This window comes from Serinus canaria, chromosome 1A (assembly GCF_022539315.1).
Source record: "Serinus canaria isolate serCan28SL12 chromosome 1A, serCan2020, whole genome shotgun sequence".
NCBI lineage: Eukaryota > Metazoa > Chordata > Aves > Passeriformes > Fringillidae > Serinus > Serinus canaria.
The window spans coordinates 36,189,200-36,204,793 of record NC_066314.1 but is presented as its reverse complement, the minus strand read 5'-3'; the positions used below and the strand labels follow the sequence as shown (position 1 = coordinate 36,204,793).

Sequence of the window (15,594 nt, the reverse complement as noted above, 5' to 3'; positions counted from 1 at the left end):
AAAGTGCTTCAAACAGGAAGTGAAGAGCAATTGCTTAATCAAGTACAACTCTATCTGACATCATAGCTGCCAGTCAAAGGGTAAAGCGTGAAACCTGCCATGCATATCAGCAAGGAGCAACACTCCAAGCATACTTCTGTCTTTTCTTTGAGTGTGCTCCATCCTGGGTGACTGCCAGACCATTGTGTGATTTTTGGTCTTATCTGAAGTGTTGCTGCTGAACAGCTTTCTTAAAACCTGCATCAATCATAAAAAATGCAGCTTTGACAAAACAGAAATCTGCTATTCAGCTGATTTTCCAATAGTATTGCTTAGTCATACCAGCTTGGTTACAATTATGTTGCAGGATATTGCTTCCATATCAGAATTACTCAAGAAATAAAAAGAATTAGGAAATCTGTGCTTCAGCAGGAGGAAAAAAATGGTTCCTGAACAGCACCCTGCTGCAGAACAGATATTCTGGCCTGGTTTGGTGTGTAACAAAAAAGAAAATTTGGAAATCCCAGGCTTGAGTATGTGTTGATTCTCTCCTCCTTAGTTATTACCCGCTAGCCTGAAATCACTGGAGCATCTTCCGGTGCTCCTGGAGAGCAGCCACAGGATTAGCACTCCTGGCATAACATTCCAAGTCTGATCACTTCTCAGGGCAGTAGGATGGTATGTGTTGGCATTTGTATTGTCTCCCCAACTGTTCTACAAGCTGGTGGAATTTGTTTTTTCAACCCTAAGCCAAATTGTACAAATATGCAAGAGCATAAGAAGAACCATATGTTTTAAGAGCTATGGTCTTGTAACCCAGTTTTAGGTAGGTTTACAGGGAAAATTTGTTGCAAATAGATTGCAAAATATGTTAATGGGTCTCATTCCCTGCTCAGTTTTGCCCGTCAAACTTAATGTAAAACCATGATTATATTACAACTACATGCAGTTTGCACAAAAACACCCATCACACTAAAACTGCACCATTTAACAGTACAGCGATCTTGCACTTATATATGCATGCAGTTGAAATTCTGTGTTTGGAAAATGAATGGAGATTTTATGCAGTAGGAAATTTTGATGGGTCCAGGATAGTCCAGGTTATAAAATGCTTTCTTGCATTTCTGGCTCCATCTAGTGACTCTATCTATAATTAAAGCAGAAGTTCAGCCTGCCCTTGAGCATCTATGATATTTTCCCAATAACAGAGTTTTAGACTCTCACCAGCATTAAGCAGTGGATCTCAACAATTAAGTTTTGGGATTTGGATAGCACATGACAGCATTATAGCATATTTGGATAGCACAGTGCTATCCAATGCTCAACAATACAAGCCATTGCCTATCCACAGATCTCAAGTGAAATTTAGCACCATGAGCTGGGTACATGGAAAAAGATTTACAGCCTCGTGATTTTGAAAAATTCCCCATGTTTACATCTCACTTTTGCACTTCTGACCTGCTTTTAGCTCAAAACGGCTGGAAAAATAAAACATCAGATTTTTAATTTTCCCCTAATGTTCTATTTAGTTAGAGGACTAAAAACTGGTGAATTGCAGCCTATTACAGATATCCAGGATGCCTGGGAATCTGTGAAATTACATTTAATTTTGTTGTCAAGTCATCAACTTCCCCACAGTATTGCTCCTTTTGTTGGGGAGAGAAGGTCTGACCTTGACTTACAAGGTTCATTTAAACAAATGGGGTGAATCTGCTGGGTTTTCTTATGCTATCCACAGGATTAGGCAGCTGCAAGATCACTTGGCTTTCCAGACCTTTGAATAAACCAATATTCTGACATGCATTGCTGCTGCTATTACACAATGGCACCTCAGGGCAGAAAACAGATTATGGGACAGGATGGTGGTGGTATTGAATTTCCACAAGGATTATTCTGTAAGAAACCATTTTGTATTCATTAAAAGCTAAACAATCCTAAAATTATTTTGTAATAATGAGGCTGTAAACAGCTTCAGAATTAACACAGGAGGCCATTAGTAGGTAACCAGACTGAAGATAGTTTCACTGTAATTTTCAAGTGATCTGGATGATTACTCCTATAAATTTAAGTGTGAAAGCTTTGGCACAGCATATTTTTAGACCAAAGAGCCTTACCTGCCAACCTTAAGAGAAGACAGGCATGACAGTTTAGACATCTGCTTTTTCTTAGGAGATTCTTCCAATACCTTCTGCACATGACTAACTAAAGTGTATTGAATTCAGGTAAAAATGTTTAATTCTATACCTAGAACATCTGAATGATCATACATCCATTTCTGGAAGCCATGCAGATGTAGTAGCTTCAGTGAGTATTGGAGTATCTCTCCAGTAGGAAGGGTACAGGCCTCAGGCAGACAAACTGACTCGAACATTCCCAAAAGTTTCATCTCTTCAATTATGAATGAAAGAAGCTGTTGTGTTCATCCAACATAGCCATTTTTTTTGAAAAGGATCTTAATATTTAAAGTGGTGTTACCTTAATACTGGGTTAAGGACTAAGCATTTCAGAGGCCTTTATGTAACAGCCTCTCATTTTTGAGATTCCTACCATTTTGAGATTCCAGTGTTGTAGCTCTCTTAACACAGCTCATCCATTTGTGGTTCATAAATTCTACCCATTTTTAATTTTGTGTCTGAGCCTTCAAGAACATGACTGCTTCTGGATTGTGCATGGTCTTTGATTATCAATTCTGATGACACAGGTACTTTTACATGTTCACAGTGTTTAACCCATGGACACTGCTTTTTTTTTTTCCAGTGATTAGTTTCCTTTGTAATTTTCCCTGAAATGCATAAACATTTTGATATGATTTAACTGTGTATAACAGGAAAGGAGCAAACAATCAAGGGAAAGAAAGTTTAGATGTCAACATCACTCTAAGAGAAATGTGCAAAACCCTCCAGAATTCTATGCAGATAAGGTTGAATTGCAATTATTTAAATGTAAAAACTACCTTGCTAGGTAACTTTTCATAATTTATCGTGCCACAGAAAAAATGAAAAATACTTTTCTATGATACTGTCTAGTTCTAAAAAATCTACTGCCACATAAACAGCAAAACTTAAATCCTCCAGCCTTGCTTTTGGTTTTGTTATAGGCACTTGTTATTTGAACCAGGGGCAGAAAACAAGAATTAACACTCAAAGAAAAATAAGCGAGAAAAGACAAAAAGAACTTAAAAGAAATGCTCCATAAATGATTCTGGTAACTTTTGGTATTTTCATTTCACAATCCAAAGCTTACTAAAAAAGAATCTCACAGATACCATTGTGTCTGGTAACACAGCAGTAGCACAGTATATTCATCTATAATTTACATGGAGAGCAGCCTAAGCATCTTTGAACACTGAGATAAGAAATTTAAGAGCTGCTTTTACTAGATAAGATCTACATGACATTAAAATTATCATCTGTTTTAGATCAGTGAAATATCATGTATTTGCTCATAGATAAAACTGATTCTACTGCAAAGCTTATTTTTTCAAAATGGGAATGAATAATTACACTTAAAATATTAAGTGTTCAAAAGAAACCTTTACTTTCTCAGCAACATTAAGTTTCTCTGAATTAACACTGAAAAATCAGAATATAATAAATTTTGTTGTTGGTTTTTTTTTCTTTTTTATGAGAATTGTAGGGAGAAAAAAATACTTTGGCTGGATTTTATCCTTCTATCGACATTTTTACTAAGTAATACCCACAGACATTCTGCAATTACTGCGATTACTTTGAACAGCATCTCCAGAATTATAGAATACTGAACTGTGTAGCTCGGTAACTAGAGAACTGGAAATTATTATTTTATAAAGTTCATGTAGTAATCAAGCAGTGAAATGAGAAGTGAGGCTTTGATGTGGGGACAAGAAGAGAGAATTATTGTACAAGGTACTGAGGTGAGCCAGTGCAGGGGTAATGCACTACAGTCGTTGCTTGATATTAAAAAAGACAGTGAGCTGCCAGTTGCACCCATATGGACACCCCTGTGTTATTTACAGACGGTGTTGATTTACATGGTAGGCACTACCCAGGACATTTTACAACAGATAACTCTTATTTGAATGTAACAACCACAAACTTTAGTACAGTTCTGCACTACACAAATAAAAAATCTGACCTCATCATACCAATTTAATGGCATCAGCAACATCAAAAACTTCATGACCTCCAATACAAATATTCTCTCCAACAGATGTGAAATTAGGATGGTACAGATGTTTCTTACTTAAGTACATGTTATGCTCAAAAATGGATTCATTTGTCTATGTCCTTGCAGTCTGTGCCAAAGCTGCATCCCAAGTCTACAAAGCATGAAAGGTGAAATAGTTGTGCAATGTTGAGTTACAACAAAATCTTAATCAGATAAAACCAGTCAGCAATAAGCAGATAAATATCAAACACTGGAGTTTCATAAAGAAATACTTTCCCTTATTTAGGCAAGTACCTTTGGTTTATTATAATTGACTTTTCCTATTGCAGCACAGAAATACGAACTAATTTAATTAGACAAGTTTTTCCTCCCTTCCCTGTTGAAAATTAACTTTGTAAGAGCACTTCATAGCAACTGAAAAGATATTTGAAATGCAGTTTTGTCTTCAGGCAAGGAATAGGTGGCATGCTAATTAAACACAATACTTTTTGGGTTTTATTGTTGAACAGATCATTAAGGATTTTGATTTGATACATAAAAATTAATTCAAAGTAAAATGCACTGATATTTTAGATTCAATAGAACAAATATTTTAAGTATTTTTAAGAGAGCCTCTAGAAACAAATATTTACTCTTCCTATGGTACAGCTTTAAATACACACCAGGGCATTTTACAAGGACAACTTGAAGAGGTAAACGTACGTTTCTGGCCAGTAACTCATTCTATACCTCTTCCCTCTTTGCAGCTGATTCCTGAACATGAACAATCTTCTGGATTTGTCTTCTAGTCAAGACTGTTTCAGAAAGTGTACCATTGAAGTACCCAGTGTTATATCTTAATAGAAAGTGCTTTGATCTATTGCTTAGATTTACCGTTGCTCACACATTTCACTTCATTCTTAGTTTCTTTTTGGACACTACAATTTAATCCACTGGCTGCTGATACTCTTTCCTCCCTAATGCCTTTGGTTTTTTTCAAGCCATACTTTCAGTCATAACTTTTCCTGGGTTTCTTATTCCTGAGCATTTAAAACTGTGTGTGGCGTCTTTTGCAAACTTCATCTCTTCCCAAATCACCACCCCTCCCCTTATCTGCCAATCCAGCTTAAAACCCACCCAAGCAAAGGACATTCTTTGCTGAATAAATGCATGCTGCAAGTGCTTTCAGGATGCTCCCCACTCAGCTGCCCATTGCTAACGTGTTCCTCTTGTGGCACGAGGCGGGCTAAACATCAAACATCTGCTTTTTCTGCATCTTCTTCACTTTTGTTTAACCCTTTACAGCAAAAATTTTCATTTGCCAGCGGAAATGCCCGTCAGCGCTAGGAGTACAGTTCACACGTTTTGTCCTGAAGGGGAGCCCGGCAACCGAGGGCCGCGAGCGGGGCTTGGGGCCGTGCTGGGCCGCGGGGCTTGAGGCCGTACCGCGCCGGGCCGGGCTGTGCCGTGCCGAGCCGTGCCGGACCGAGCCGAGCCGAGCCGTGCCGTGCCGTGCCATGCCGTGCCGCGGGGCGCCGCCGGGGGCGCTATGGCGCGGGGCGCGGCCCGGCCGCGGGAAGGCGGCGGGCAGGCGGCGGCCATGGCTCTGTCGGCCGTGCAGCAGGTGCTGGTCTCGGCCGTGCTGGTGCTCTGCGTCTTCGTTTTCATGCCCAGGATGTTCGGGGGAGGAGGCGGCGGGCGGCCCGGCCGGTCCCCGCGGGGCGGCAAGGCCGGCCCCGGCCATTACGATCCCCGTCAGCACGGCAGAGGTAGGAGCCGGGGCGATACCGCGGCCGGGGTTCCGTGCGGGAGTCGCCGTGGGCTCGGGCGGGCTCGACGGGAACCCCAGGACCCGAGAGGGATGTGCCCTCGTCCGGCGGGAGGCTCCGGGTGTAGGCGGGCTGTGGACGGAGAGGCCTGGTCAGACCGCTTCGAGCTGGCCTGTGTGCGCCTGAAACACCCCCACCTCCTGCGGTGTTTTGCTGTTCAGGTTCGCCGGGGCTTTGGGCTTTGTCTGTGTTGTCTTACCGAAACTGCTCCTAAGGGCAGGAAGCGCCCGGTGATTGGAAGTGTGGAACGGTGTGACGAGCAATGCCCTCAGAGGCACCATCGAACAAATGAGCCGAGAGGTGTCACAGGGAAAAATCAATTGCAATAAGGAAGCCGAGTGTTGCTGTTAGTAAATATACGCACAGAATCATACAAAGTCTGTCCGGCAGTATATTAAAAAAGAGTCCAAGTGTTGCTCGTATGCAGAGAGAGTTAAACACAAAACAACAAAGTTGTTTTATGCGGTGCTTTATTGAGGGCCCTGGGGGTCTCCGCGGACTAACGTCTCAAAATCAGAGTCCCGGGCTCCAGACAAAATTACGAGATTTATATACTTTTTTGTTTATACGATTACTTCATCTTTTGATCTCTTTGCTTTATTTGTTCTACATGACATCTCTAAGCTGGTCCTTGACTAACGGTTACATTGTATCTCTAACAGAACATTCCTTACGGACATACATCATGTAGATGACAATTTCTTCTTCTACTGCACATTCTTTAGATAATCATGCTCTACTGATTTCTTGCAACACTGGTCTTTTGTTCTCATATATTGTACTAAGAGCTTACTTAGGTTACAAATTTTAGCGTAACTACGTCTAATACATAATTTTGCTATTCTTATTTGAATATTAGAATAACTCACTGCAACACAAGGTGCCTGTTTAGAAAAGGTATCAATGAATGGGTTACAGAGTTTACTACTTGTAGGAGCTATAGTGGTATCCATGTATGTTAAACCGTGTCAGTGCATGTCACTATTTGGCTCAAGGTCGAATGTACACCTTAGCTTTTGACAATCACTAAAAGCCCACTTCTGTGAGGTAGCTCTGTGATTCATGAATGATGCCTTCCAAGGTGTTTCAAACCAGGAGACAGCTTGTTGATGTAATCCTCCAAATGTGTCTGTACTTTTCCGTGCTGGCAGAAAAATGTTCTTCCCACCTGATGTCAAACTTACTGTGCTTCATAAGCTCTTGCCTGGCCTGTTTCGCCTGATTATTTTTTATTTGTAAGGAAGCTGTATATTCCCTATAGATCAAATTGTTTTGAAACCAAATCCTAAAAAAAAAAAAAAAAAAAAAAAAAGGAAAAAAAAAAAACCAGAAACATTTCACATGCCTGTGATTCTACTGAAGTACTGGCCCAGCACCGAATAAAATAAATTCAGACAGATCTCCTATTCTCACCTCTCTGTGTGGTTCTTTTTTCCTGGTTGTTTAGTAACTCACTTTGCTGTTTCTTCTGTGGGATAAGCTTGGTGCAGGACACTGGATCTCCACTAGGATTCAACATTCCTCCTCTCCACCCTGAAGGTGTTTCCCTTGCCACATTCTTATTTATATGATCTGTAGAAATCTTATTCTTCTGTGATTGTAATTATTTTGGTAAAACTACTCATTTACTTTAAAAACAAATAGAACTTAAAAAATGGGGGAAAGGTGAGTGTAAATGTAAAACTAGGAATCAATATGAAACATTTTGAAGGTGAAAAAAATATATAATATAAAATGTGATTTCCAGATGAGTTATTGCAGTTTTAGCAAGTCTAAACTTACTTGTCCTGAAAGGACAGCACATGCCTGGGTTTTCACTGAATGATGAAGGTAGCTTGAGTTCTGATTCAATCAGCTAGAGCATTGAGGTTTTGTGTAACATTAATTTTTTCTCAATCTGATTGTGGCTGTACTTTGCACACTTAAGTTATGTTAATGTCAGTTCCTGAAATGCCACTGTTACAGTATGAATTGATAAGTAGTGATTTGCATAATGGTCTTTTGTTTGGGAGTTTTTAAAGACCGTGAACCTTGCCATACCCATACTCAGTTCTGATACATTAAGTTTTAAGTCTAGGCACTCATTTGAGATATCAGTGTAAAACCTCACAATCCCCCAGTCCCCTGCTGTCTCTGCAAGCATCTGCATTCTTTACCTGATGGTACTGTTCCATATGTGCATGTCCCATGAACCCTTGATTTAACTACCACATAACCTGTTTCCTAGGTTTAACAATGACATTGGCTGTTTTCTCATCTGCTCCCTGTTCTGGTAGGCAAATTCCATGCAAAAATACTTCAGACTTCCAAGGTTGCATCTCCTGGGTATTGTATTATCTTCTCCTCATAAATATTTGATTTGCAGAGGTACAGTACTTCTGAGCCTGTGGGAATATCCATGTAAACCTAAGTTTACTGTCAAAATAATGAAAGCAGCAGCACAGCGTATTTCAACAAAGCCTTTTTTTTCTGGGACCAGACAATTCAATTTGTAATTAGCTCAGTTCCTTTGGTGCAAAGGAAAAAATATTAATTACTGTTTTCAGCATTATCAATAGCTTCTCTGAGTATGCTTTAATTTCAAAATTCAAATCTATCTTTCTGTGATTTGCTGAGGGTTTGCCAGTGTTGCTGTGAAGAAGCTTAAAAATTGTACATTAGAGAAACCAAGTTTGGCTTGAGAGTTTTTGCTGCCTAGATTTAACTGTCCATCCTGTTAATGTAAGAATAATTATTAATTTTTGAAGTGGATACAAGGCTGCTCACACCATCTTAGAAGAGTGATGAACAAAGATGATTACACAAGAAGAAAAAAATTTCATTCCAGTTGTGGACTCCTGATTTCATTTCTTACTTTATTGTCTTTCCCTGAATTTCAATTTGAAGGTAATCCTCAGACAGTTTATCAAGTTCACCGGAATCCAGGAAATTCTGACAGTAATACTTACCAGAGTTTTCAACAGATGAGAAATGCAATGGAGAAAGAGATAAAAAGCGAGAGAACGAGAGGAAACGGTCGAGAGTTAGCATTCACCCTCATGCCACTGTATGCTCTTGGAGTGGGAATGTTTGCAGCATACAAACTTCTTAAGGTAAGCCATAGAAAAAAAAACATTAAATTACTGTAGTTAGGGGGAAATGTAAATTCTTGGCTTGTCTGTTTGTTTTTCTAATTCTGAGCCCATGTATAGGGTTGTCCAAAAGCCATTTCTTGCTCTGTTTGACTTTGAATGTGAAGTCCAAAGTTAAAATTCTAGCATATCTAATTCTTCTGTATGAAGGCTTCTGGCTTAGGTATTTTTAGATGCTTGAAAAAGTGAGAATCTTACCATGCTGCCTCAAATGAGAGTCTGAGAACCTGAACAGTGCTGCTGCCTGAGTCTGTAACCTAAGTCTCATCAGTGTTTCACTTCCTTTTCATTCTTCAGAATGAGATTGAGTATGGGAAGGGGGTGGACAATTCCTGCAGAGCAGTGATCTTAGATTAGCAGTTAGGTAGAACAGCGAGTAGGCTTGACCTTTGTTTGGACTTCTCAAGTGATCGTGCAATTGCAACATGCAGGTTTATTCCTGTTATGGGATACCTTTTCTGCTATTTGTAAATTCAAAAAGGAGAACACATGATCGGTTGTTTTTTAAAAGGAATCAGTCTTGAAATGTATTATTTATAGTAAGAGATACACAGAGCTGAGAGTACACCTGGAATATTGTTGCTTGCCCTCAGGGAAAATAAAAATGACAGGAGTAAGACTGGAAACAACATGCTCATTTCTGGAGTCAGTTCACATTAATCTTGTGTTTGAGAAAAATATCACAGCTTAGCAAAATGAGTTTAGAGGCTGCCCAGTTTAGTACAAGATTTAAAAATCATGAAAACCATATTCTGTGTGTTACAATTCTTTACACTTGGGCTTGTGGGATTAAAATGTAAATATTTTTATGATAGTATCTTTATTACTTTAAGAAGTAAATTCTGCATTGTAATTTTATTATGATACAGAATTGGATGATAGGAGACTGGATCCAGTAACCTAGAAGGTTTCTTCTGTTTCGTTTTGAAATAGCAACTGCTTTCTTTTAGAGCTTTTGCCAATCATGTTGTGTTTGCTTAAAATCAGAAATGTTAGTTTTAGACTGGATGAGGCATCACAGGAGAAAAATTTCATTAATGTAGCACATTTTCACAGTTGCTGTTTACTTTCACTGAAGTTCTAAATGCAGTTTTGTTTTTAGTACACAAATAGTGATGAGGTTGTTTATCTTGATTGTATTTTTTTAAAGATGAAATCACATGAAGAAAATCACTCTAAAAAGGAAAAAAGTACAGAAGACAAGGCAAAGGAAACGGGTAAGATACCCATTCAGAATGCATACGTTCAACAAAAATGCTTATTGCCTACTGGAACAAAACGTGTTTTCATTGATGCAATCTAGCTAAATGAAGGCAATCTCTCGAGTTACTGAGAGCAGTTAGGAATCTACAAATACCCACTTTGTTATTCTATATGTTTGAAATGCTTTTTTAGGTTTGTTTTGATTCTCCAGATGTAATGCTCTTTAAAACAGCTGTAGTAATGCAGTATGATTCTCTGCCTCTAAAATGTCTGATGTTTTTCTCACTTAAGATCTGTTCAGTATTCTTCAGTTTAAATGAGATATAATTAAATAAATAGGGTGTTTTAAAATAATATAATGACCTGGTTTAGAACTGAACGCTATTGATAGTGGAACAGTATGGCTAAACAATTAAAGAGACCATTTATGATTTCTAGGCCAAATGACAAACCTATCACAAACATTCAAAGTTGATGCTGTTTTCATACCTTTTTCTCCATTGAATAGACACATTTTTAGTGAATTAAACAACTAGCAGCATCTTTTGGTGTCTGTGTACACTACATCTGTAATGAGGTTCAGCAGTGATTTGCTGCACTGCCTACTTATCATCCTTGTGTGTTGTATTCTTCTTTCTTCTGAGTTTAATTGTATTTTAGGAGGAATGACTTCTCTTGATTCTAGTGCATTAAGCATTAAATATATTTGTAAGGTGTGAATAGACAAACACGGAATCAAATTAAGTATAAATACAGTAGGAAGTCTTGCAGCTACATAGTTTTTGAGACTGGGAAGGTGAGCTCCACATTCTTGCTCAGTTTCTACAAAGGTGTCCTCTGTTTGGGCACTATTGGAGATAGGTTACTGGGTGGAAAGGACTTCTGTTCACACATAATAAGGCTTCTGTTCTTACCCCCACCACTCCCTTTTCATATTGTCGAATTTTTTAGCTGAAAGAAGCTTTCTGGTTTTTACTCTGTCCAATGAAAATATAAATTAATATCCTAATGGTATTGTAAAGACATTTTTTACAATGTTCTTTCTCTCCTCATCACCCTCTCCCTCCTCTCACACCTCCCTCTTTTTTTGTTGTATTGTTTTTGTTTGTGGTTGTTTTTGTTAGAGCATCAGCTTTTAGAACTGGAGCAGCATCTTGCACAGACAGAGAAAATGTTAAATTCTTTATTGACTCAGTTGGACCCACTTTCAAACTGGTGAGTGTTTCTAAAAAAATCTCACTTTTGTTCCCTGTATATTGAAATTTGCGAAAATGTTAACAAAGATTTCTTAAAATGATCCTTATATATAGGTAAGGAAAGTTTTAGGAACCTTCTTTGATTGTAGCCTTTTGCAGGTGATACCAAATCTGCCATTTGTGAACTTTTCCACATACACCTCCCATCTCTTGTTCACCAAACATAAATGCAGAAGACATGATCATGTTACTGTGGATAACAAGATGAACTTTAATATTGACCAAGGAGACTAATAGGGAAAATATACTTAAACACAGTAGCACTTGAAAGTCCTTTTGGGAAATAGATTTTGGTAGCAGAGTGAGTTTCTTCTTTTAGATGTAATGATAATAAAAAACTAGTTATGAACGTATAGCTGCTTATTTTTGTGTTTTGAAATGAATCAGTGAAGTGTGTGTATTCCAGTGAAATAGAACTTACCTATTTTAGTAGGTCAAGGGAATCAGTAATATAAAACCTCCTTGTAGTTGTAGAGAAATTCTGTTCTTAAGAAGCTAGGGCCTTACTCATCTACTAGAAATAAAAGTATCCTTGCAGTTAGTTTTCTAGACTGACATCCTTCACGAAACACAAGTTAAAACATGCAGAAATTCCTGATTGTTTCTGCAGTGTACTTCTGGACTGGATATGTGCTGAAACTATTAAGCAGCAAATTCACTGGCCAGTTTGCCTAACAAATTTCTAGTAGTGATAGGGAGGAAGGTTAAAAAAACCTTAAATGAGGAAAGGCTTCAAACTCTAATGTTCTGTATTTGGCATTGTTGTACTAGTAATACCAGTACTTTGGATAATTGTTACTTTCAGTAGTCATTACTCGACCTTGGCCGTTGGGGCTCCAAAGTCAGAGTTCAGTGACAGTCAGTAGTTGTATGATGTAATGGCCTCCCCACTTCTCAAGAGACAGTTCTCAAAGGAAAGCTTGACCTAAACATTTCACAAACTACACTATGGTATTTATGCACAGAAAGAAATATTGCAATAAGTGTATTATTATTAAGCACTCCCTTCCAAGATAATCTTTCAGCTGTTGACATTTGTCTTTTTTTTTTTTTCTAGTGTCAATGCTTTAGCTTGTGAGCAGAAAGATGAAATAATGACACAGCTCCAATCAATTAGACGACTGATGAAAGAAAGTGGATTGGATAAATCAGAAAACAAGATGAAAGGTAATTTAATTTTCAGACAGATAGATAATAAAGTAGTTTGTATTTTAAAAGAATAAATAGACCTTACTATAATAATGTTCTGCTTCTGAGTTTTAGGTAATTTGTGTGGAATTAGTTTTATTCTGGAGGAATACTAGTCTTCTTATTTGAGATGTATCCAATTTCAAATTTTTGATACATCATGTTTTATTTAAGAATAGGTGCTCAAGACATTCAACTGGGATGGACCACACAGTCATATTCTGTTTTGATAAAGGAACAGACTAATTAGGAACATCAGTTCCTAATTAGTCTGTTAGTATTGGACTAACTTTAGGGAAATGATTTCTAAATGGGGACCTTGGAGGCTGTAAGTAATGCTTGCATATAACACTAAACATCAAATTGTATGATAGTTTCAACTGGAGACTCCCAAGAGCTGCATAGTAGCCCAAGAGAAATCTTAAATGTTACAATTGGTCCATTAGAAATGTGGGGAATTTTTGCATTATTCGAGTTTTAATAAAAGAGAAAAAAACATTAAAAATACTTTACTTCTAAACTGACCCTGAAATTCAGAGCCTTACCAGTAAACTTTAATTTTGATTATTTGTTGGAAATTTTAAGATCTTGGACACATTTGTGATGAGAAACTTGAAGATCTCATTCAGTCATTTGCCGAACATTCTCAAGAGAAAGAAATGGACAACAGAGAAGATGACTGTAATGAAGATTTGCTTGAGGATATCAATAATGATTACAAAATAGAAGAGCATGAATTACACGGTGAGTGTGAAATACATCAGTTGGAGCAAGATGTTGTAGAAGATGAAGAAATGATAAGCAAAGATACCATTGAATCAGAAGAGATGGGACTGAGGAGGCGCAGTAGATATGAATGGAATCTGCATATGTAAAACTTCCAAAAGCTTATGAATTCTTTTTATAATGTTGTATGCACTTTAAACTGAAATGAAGTTATGTGCACTGCTATATGCTTTAAAAAGAGGGGTGAAATACTGCCTTTGCTTGTATCTATGACAATTCTGTAACTGACTTCAGTGGCAGCAGAATTTGACTCAGGATGTTTACATATTTTTTCTATTTATTTTTCCCTATAAAAATATTTCTGTACTCTGTATATAATGCACTGTAATTATATCTGATGCTTCACTAAAATATTATAATATCTTCTAATTGAGACTGTAATGAATAGATGTTTCATAAATGTTTTGTAACTAGAAAGCATTATACCACTTGAACTGTGATTTTCTTGAGTTCATTAAAGAGCATGCACTGATGAATTCAGCTCTTGGTCAAAAAAGTTTCTCTTACGGTGTGAAACCAGTATGCACTAGGTCTTTGATACTTATTCATAATTAAGTTTCTTATTTGGAGAGAGAAATTCAGCCATGGATGCTGTATGAAAATAATGGTGTCTGAATTTACAGTCTCCTGAGTAATGATTAGTTTTGTATGTCAACCTAATCCCAAATGTATTACACTGGATCACTTAATTTCTTCCCCACTTGTTAAACTAAGCAGCTGTCTAATAACTGATTGATACCCATTGGTACTGTATTTCTGTTATTTCTGTGTCACATTTATTTTAATACCATAGAATCTGACCTTTTAATTATTTTAATACCCCTTTTTTTTTTTTTACATCAGAATTAACAGATGTGTTGGTATGTACCATTCAAGAACTGTGGAGCATGGGGTCTTTTTTCAGTACATTATGCCAATTTGATAGCCACCTTTTTAGGTCAGTATTAGGAAAAGCATTATTTTCCTTTGCCAGAATAATTTTTGTCCACCCTTTCAATATTTAATAATTTTTTTGTTCACTTAATGCACACATCTATGGTACTGCCAGCCTTTGATGACAGGAATTGCCGTAGAGGTAGGTCTGATAGTATGACACTATTACATTTTCTGTTTTATAATTGCATCGCTTTTAAGTAGGCCAGTTATGATGCCTGAACTCTTCTGGCATCCTTATTCTTACAGGAAAATAGCATATGAATTTGTTTTTATGAAGGAAATGTACTGTACTTAAAGGGCTGAAATTTATTGTCATGTCATTCACTGAAATGGAATGAATTGTTCATTCTGGTGTAGACACATGTCATGGGTTTTGTTCTAAAACTGGAAAACACAGGCTTGGAAGTAGCAGCATCCAGAAATATATCCTTAGCATCAGTGTGTTAGTAGTTTTGCACTAAGTGAGATTTTGCCTAACTTTGGAAAACTGATTGACTACAGAGCCAGGGTTTCTCAAGAGGTGGCAGATTTTTTTCCCCCAAGACAGATGTGGTTAATCAGAACTGATACTTGGATACAGTTTGATTTTAGAAAATAACTGATGTTGCTCTGGGCATTCAGGACAAATGAAACTGAAAAAAATCAGTTTCATTGAGGCTTTTCTTTGAATTAGCTCATGTATTAAAGTGAACTAATGTCAAAGCCATTGATCTGCGGGAACGATGGAGTGGGAGCCAGGTGTGCTGCGCTGCCGAGGTTGTGCAGGGTGCAGGTCAGTCCCGCTCCTTGTAGGCCCTGGTGCCGGTGTCCTTGGCCGCGGCGGGCGCTTCCCCGCCAGGAGCAGCGTTTGAATCATTGCTCCTGCGCCTTTCACCTCCGCGAGTCTTCGGATGCTGCTGACACTTGAAGCCCTTGTCCGAAAGTCTCTGAGCTACCTCGGGCTGATCGCTGTATTTCTGACCCAGGCTACGAACACGCAGCGTGCGCTCTCCCGGCGCACTTACGAGGTCTCCGATTCCAGCTGCTGGGGTTTGCCGGGGGCAGAACCCCTGTGATGTGGAAGCGCCCGCCTGTCCTGGCGGGACTGCGGGGGCCGCAGGGCGGGCAGAGCCGCCCGTGGGCGCGGGGAGGGAGGGACGGCCGTGCCCCGGGCAGGGGATT

General features: G+C 38.4%; 1 protein-coding gene across 1 annotated transcript; it reads left to right on the top strand.

Annotated features, from left to right (window-relative positions):
- The first annotated feature begins 5,670 nt into the window (after window positions 1-5,670).
- Window positions 5,671-13,977, top strand: CCDC107 (coiled-coil domain containing 107). Its single transcript, XM_009086999.3, has 6 exons — window positions 5,671-5,873; window positions 8,820-9,025; window positions 10,215-10,281; window positions 11,392-11,482; window positions 12,581-12,690; window positions 13,297-13,977. Exons 1-6 carry the CDS (start codon window positions 5,705-5,707, stop codon window positions 13,584-13,586), a joined length of 933 nt encoding a protein of 310 aa, XP_009085247.2. The 5' UTR covers window positions 5,671-5,704; the 3' UTR covers window positions 13,587-13,977.
- Window positions 13,978-15,594: the final 1,617 nt, after the last annotated feature.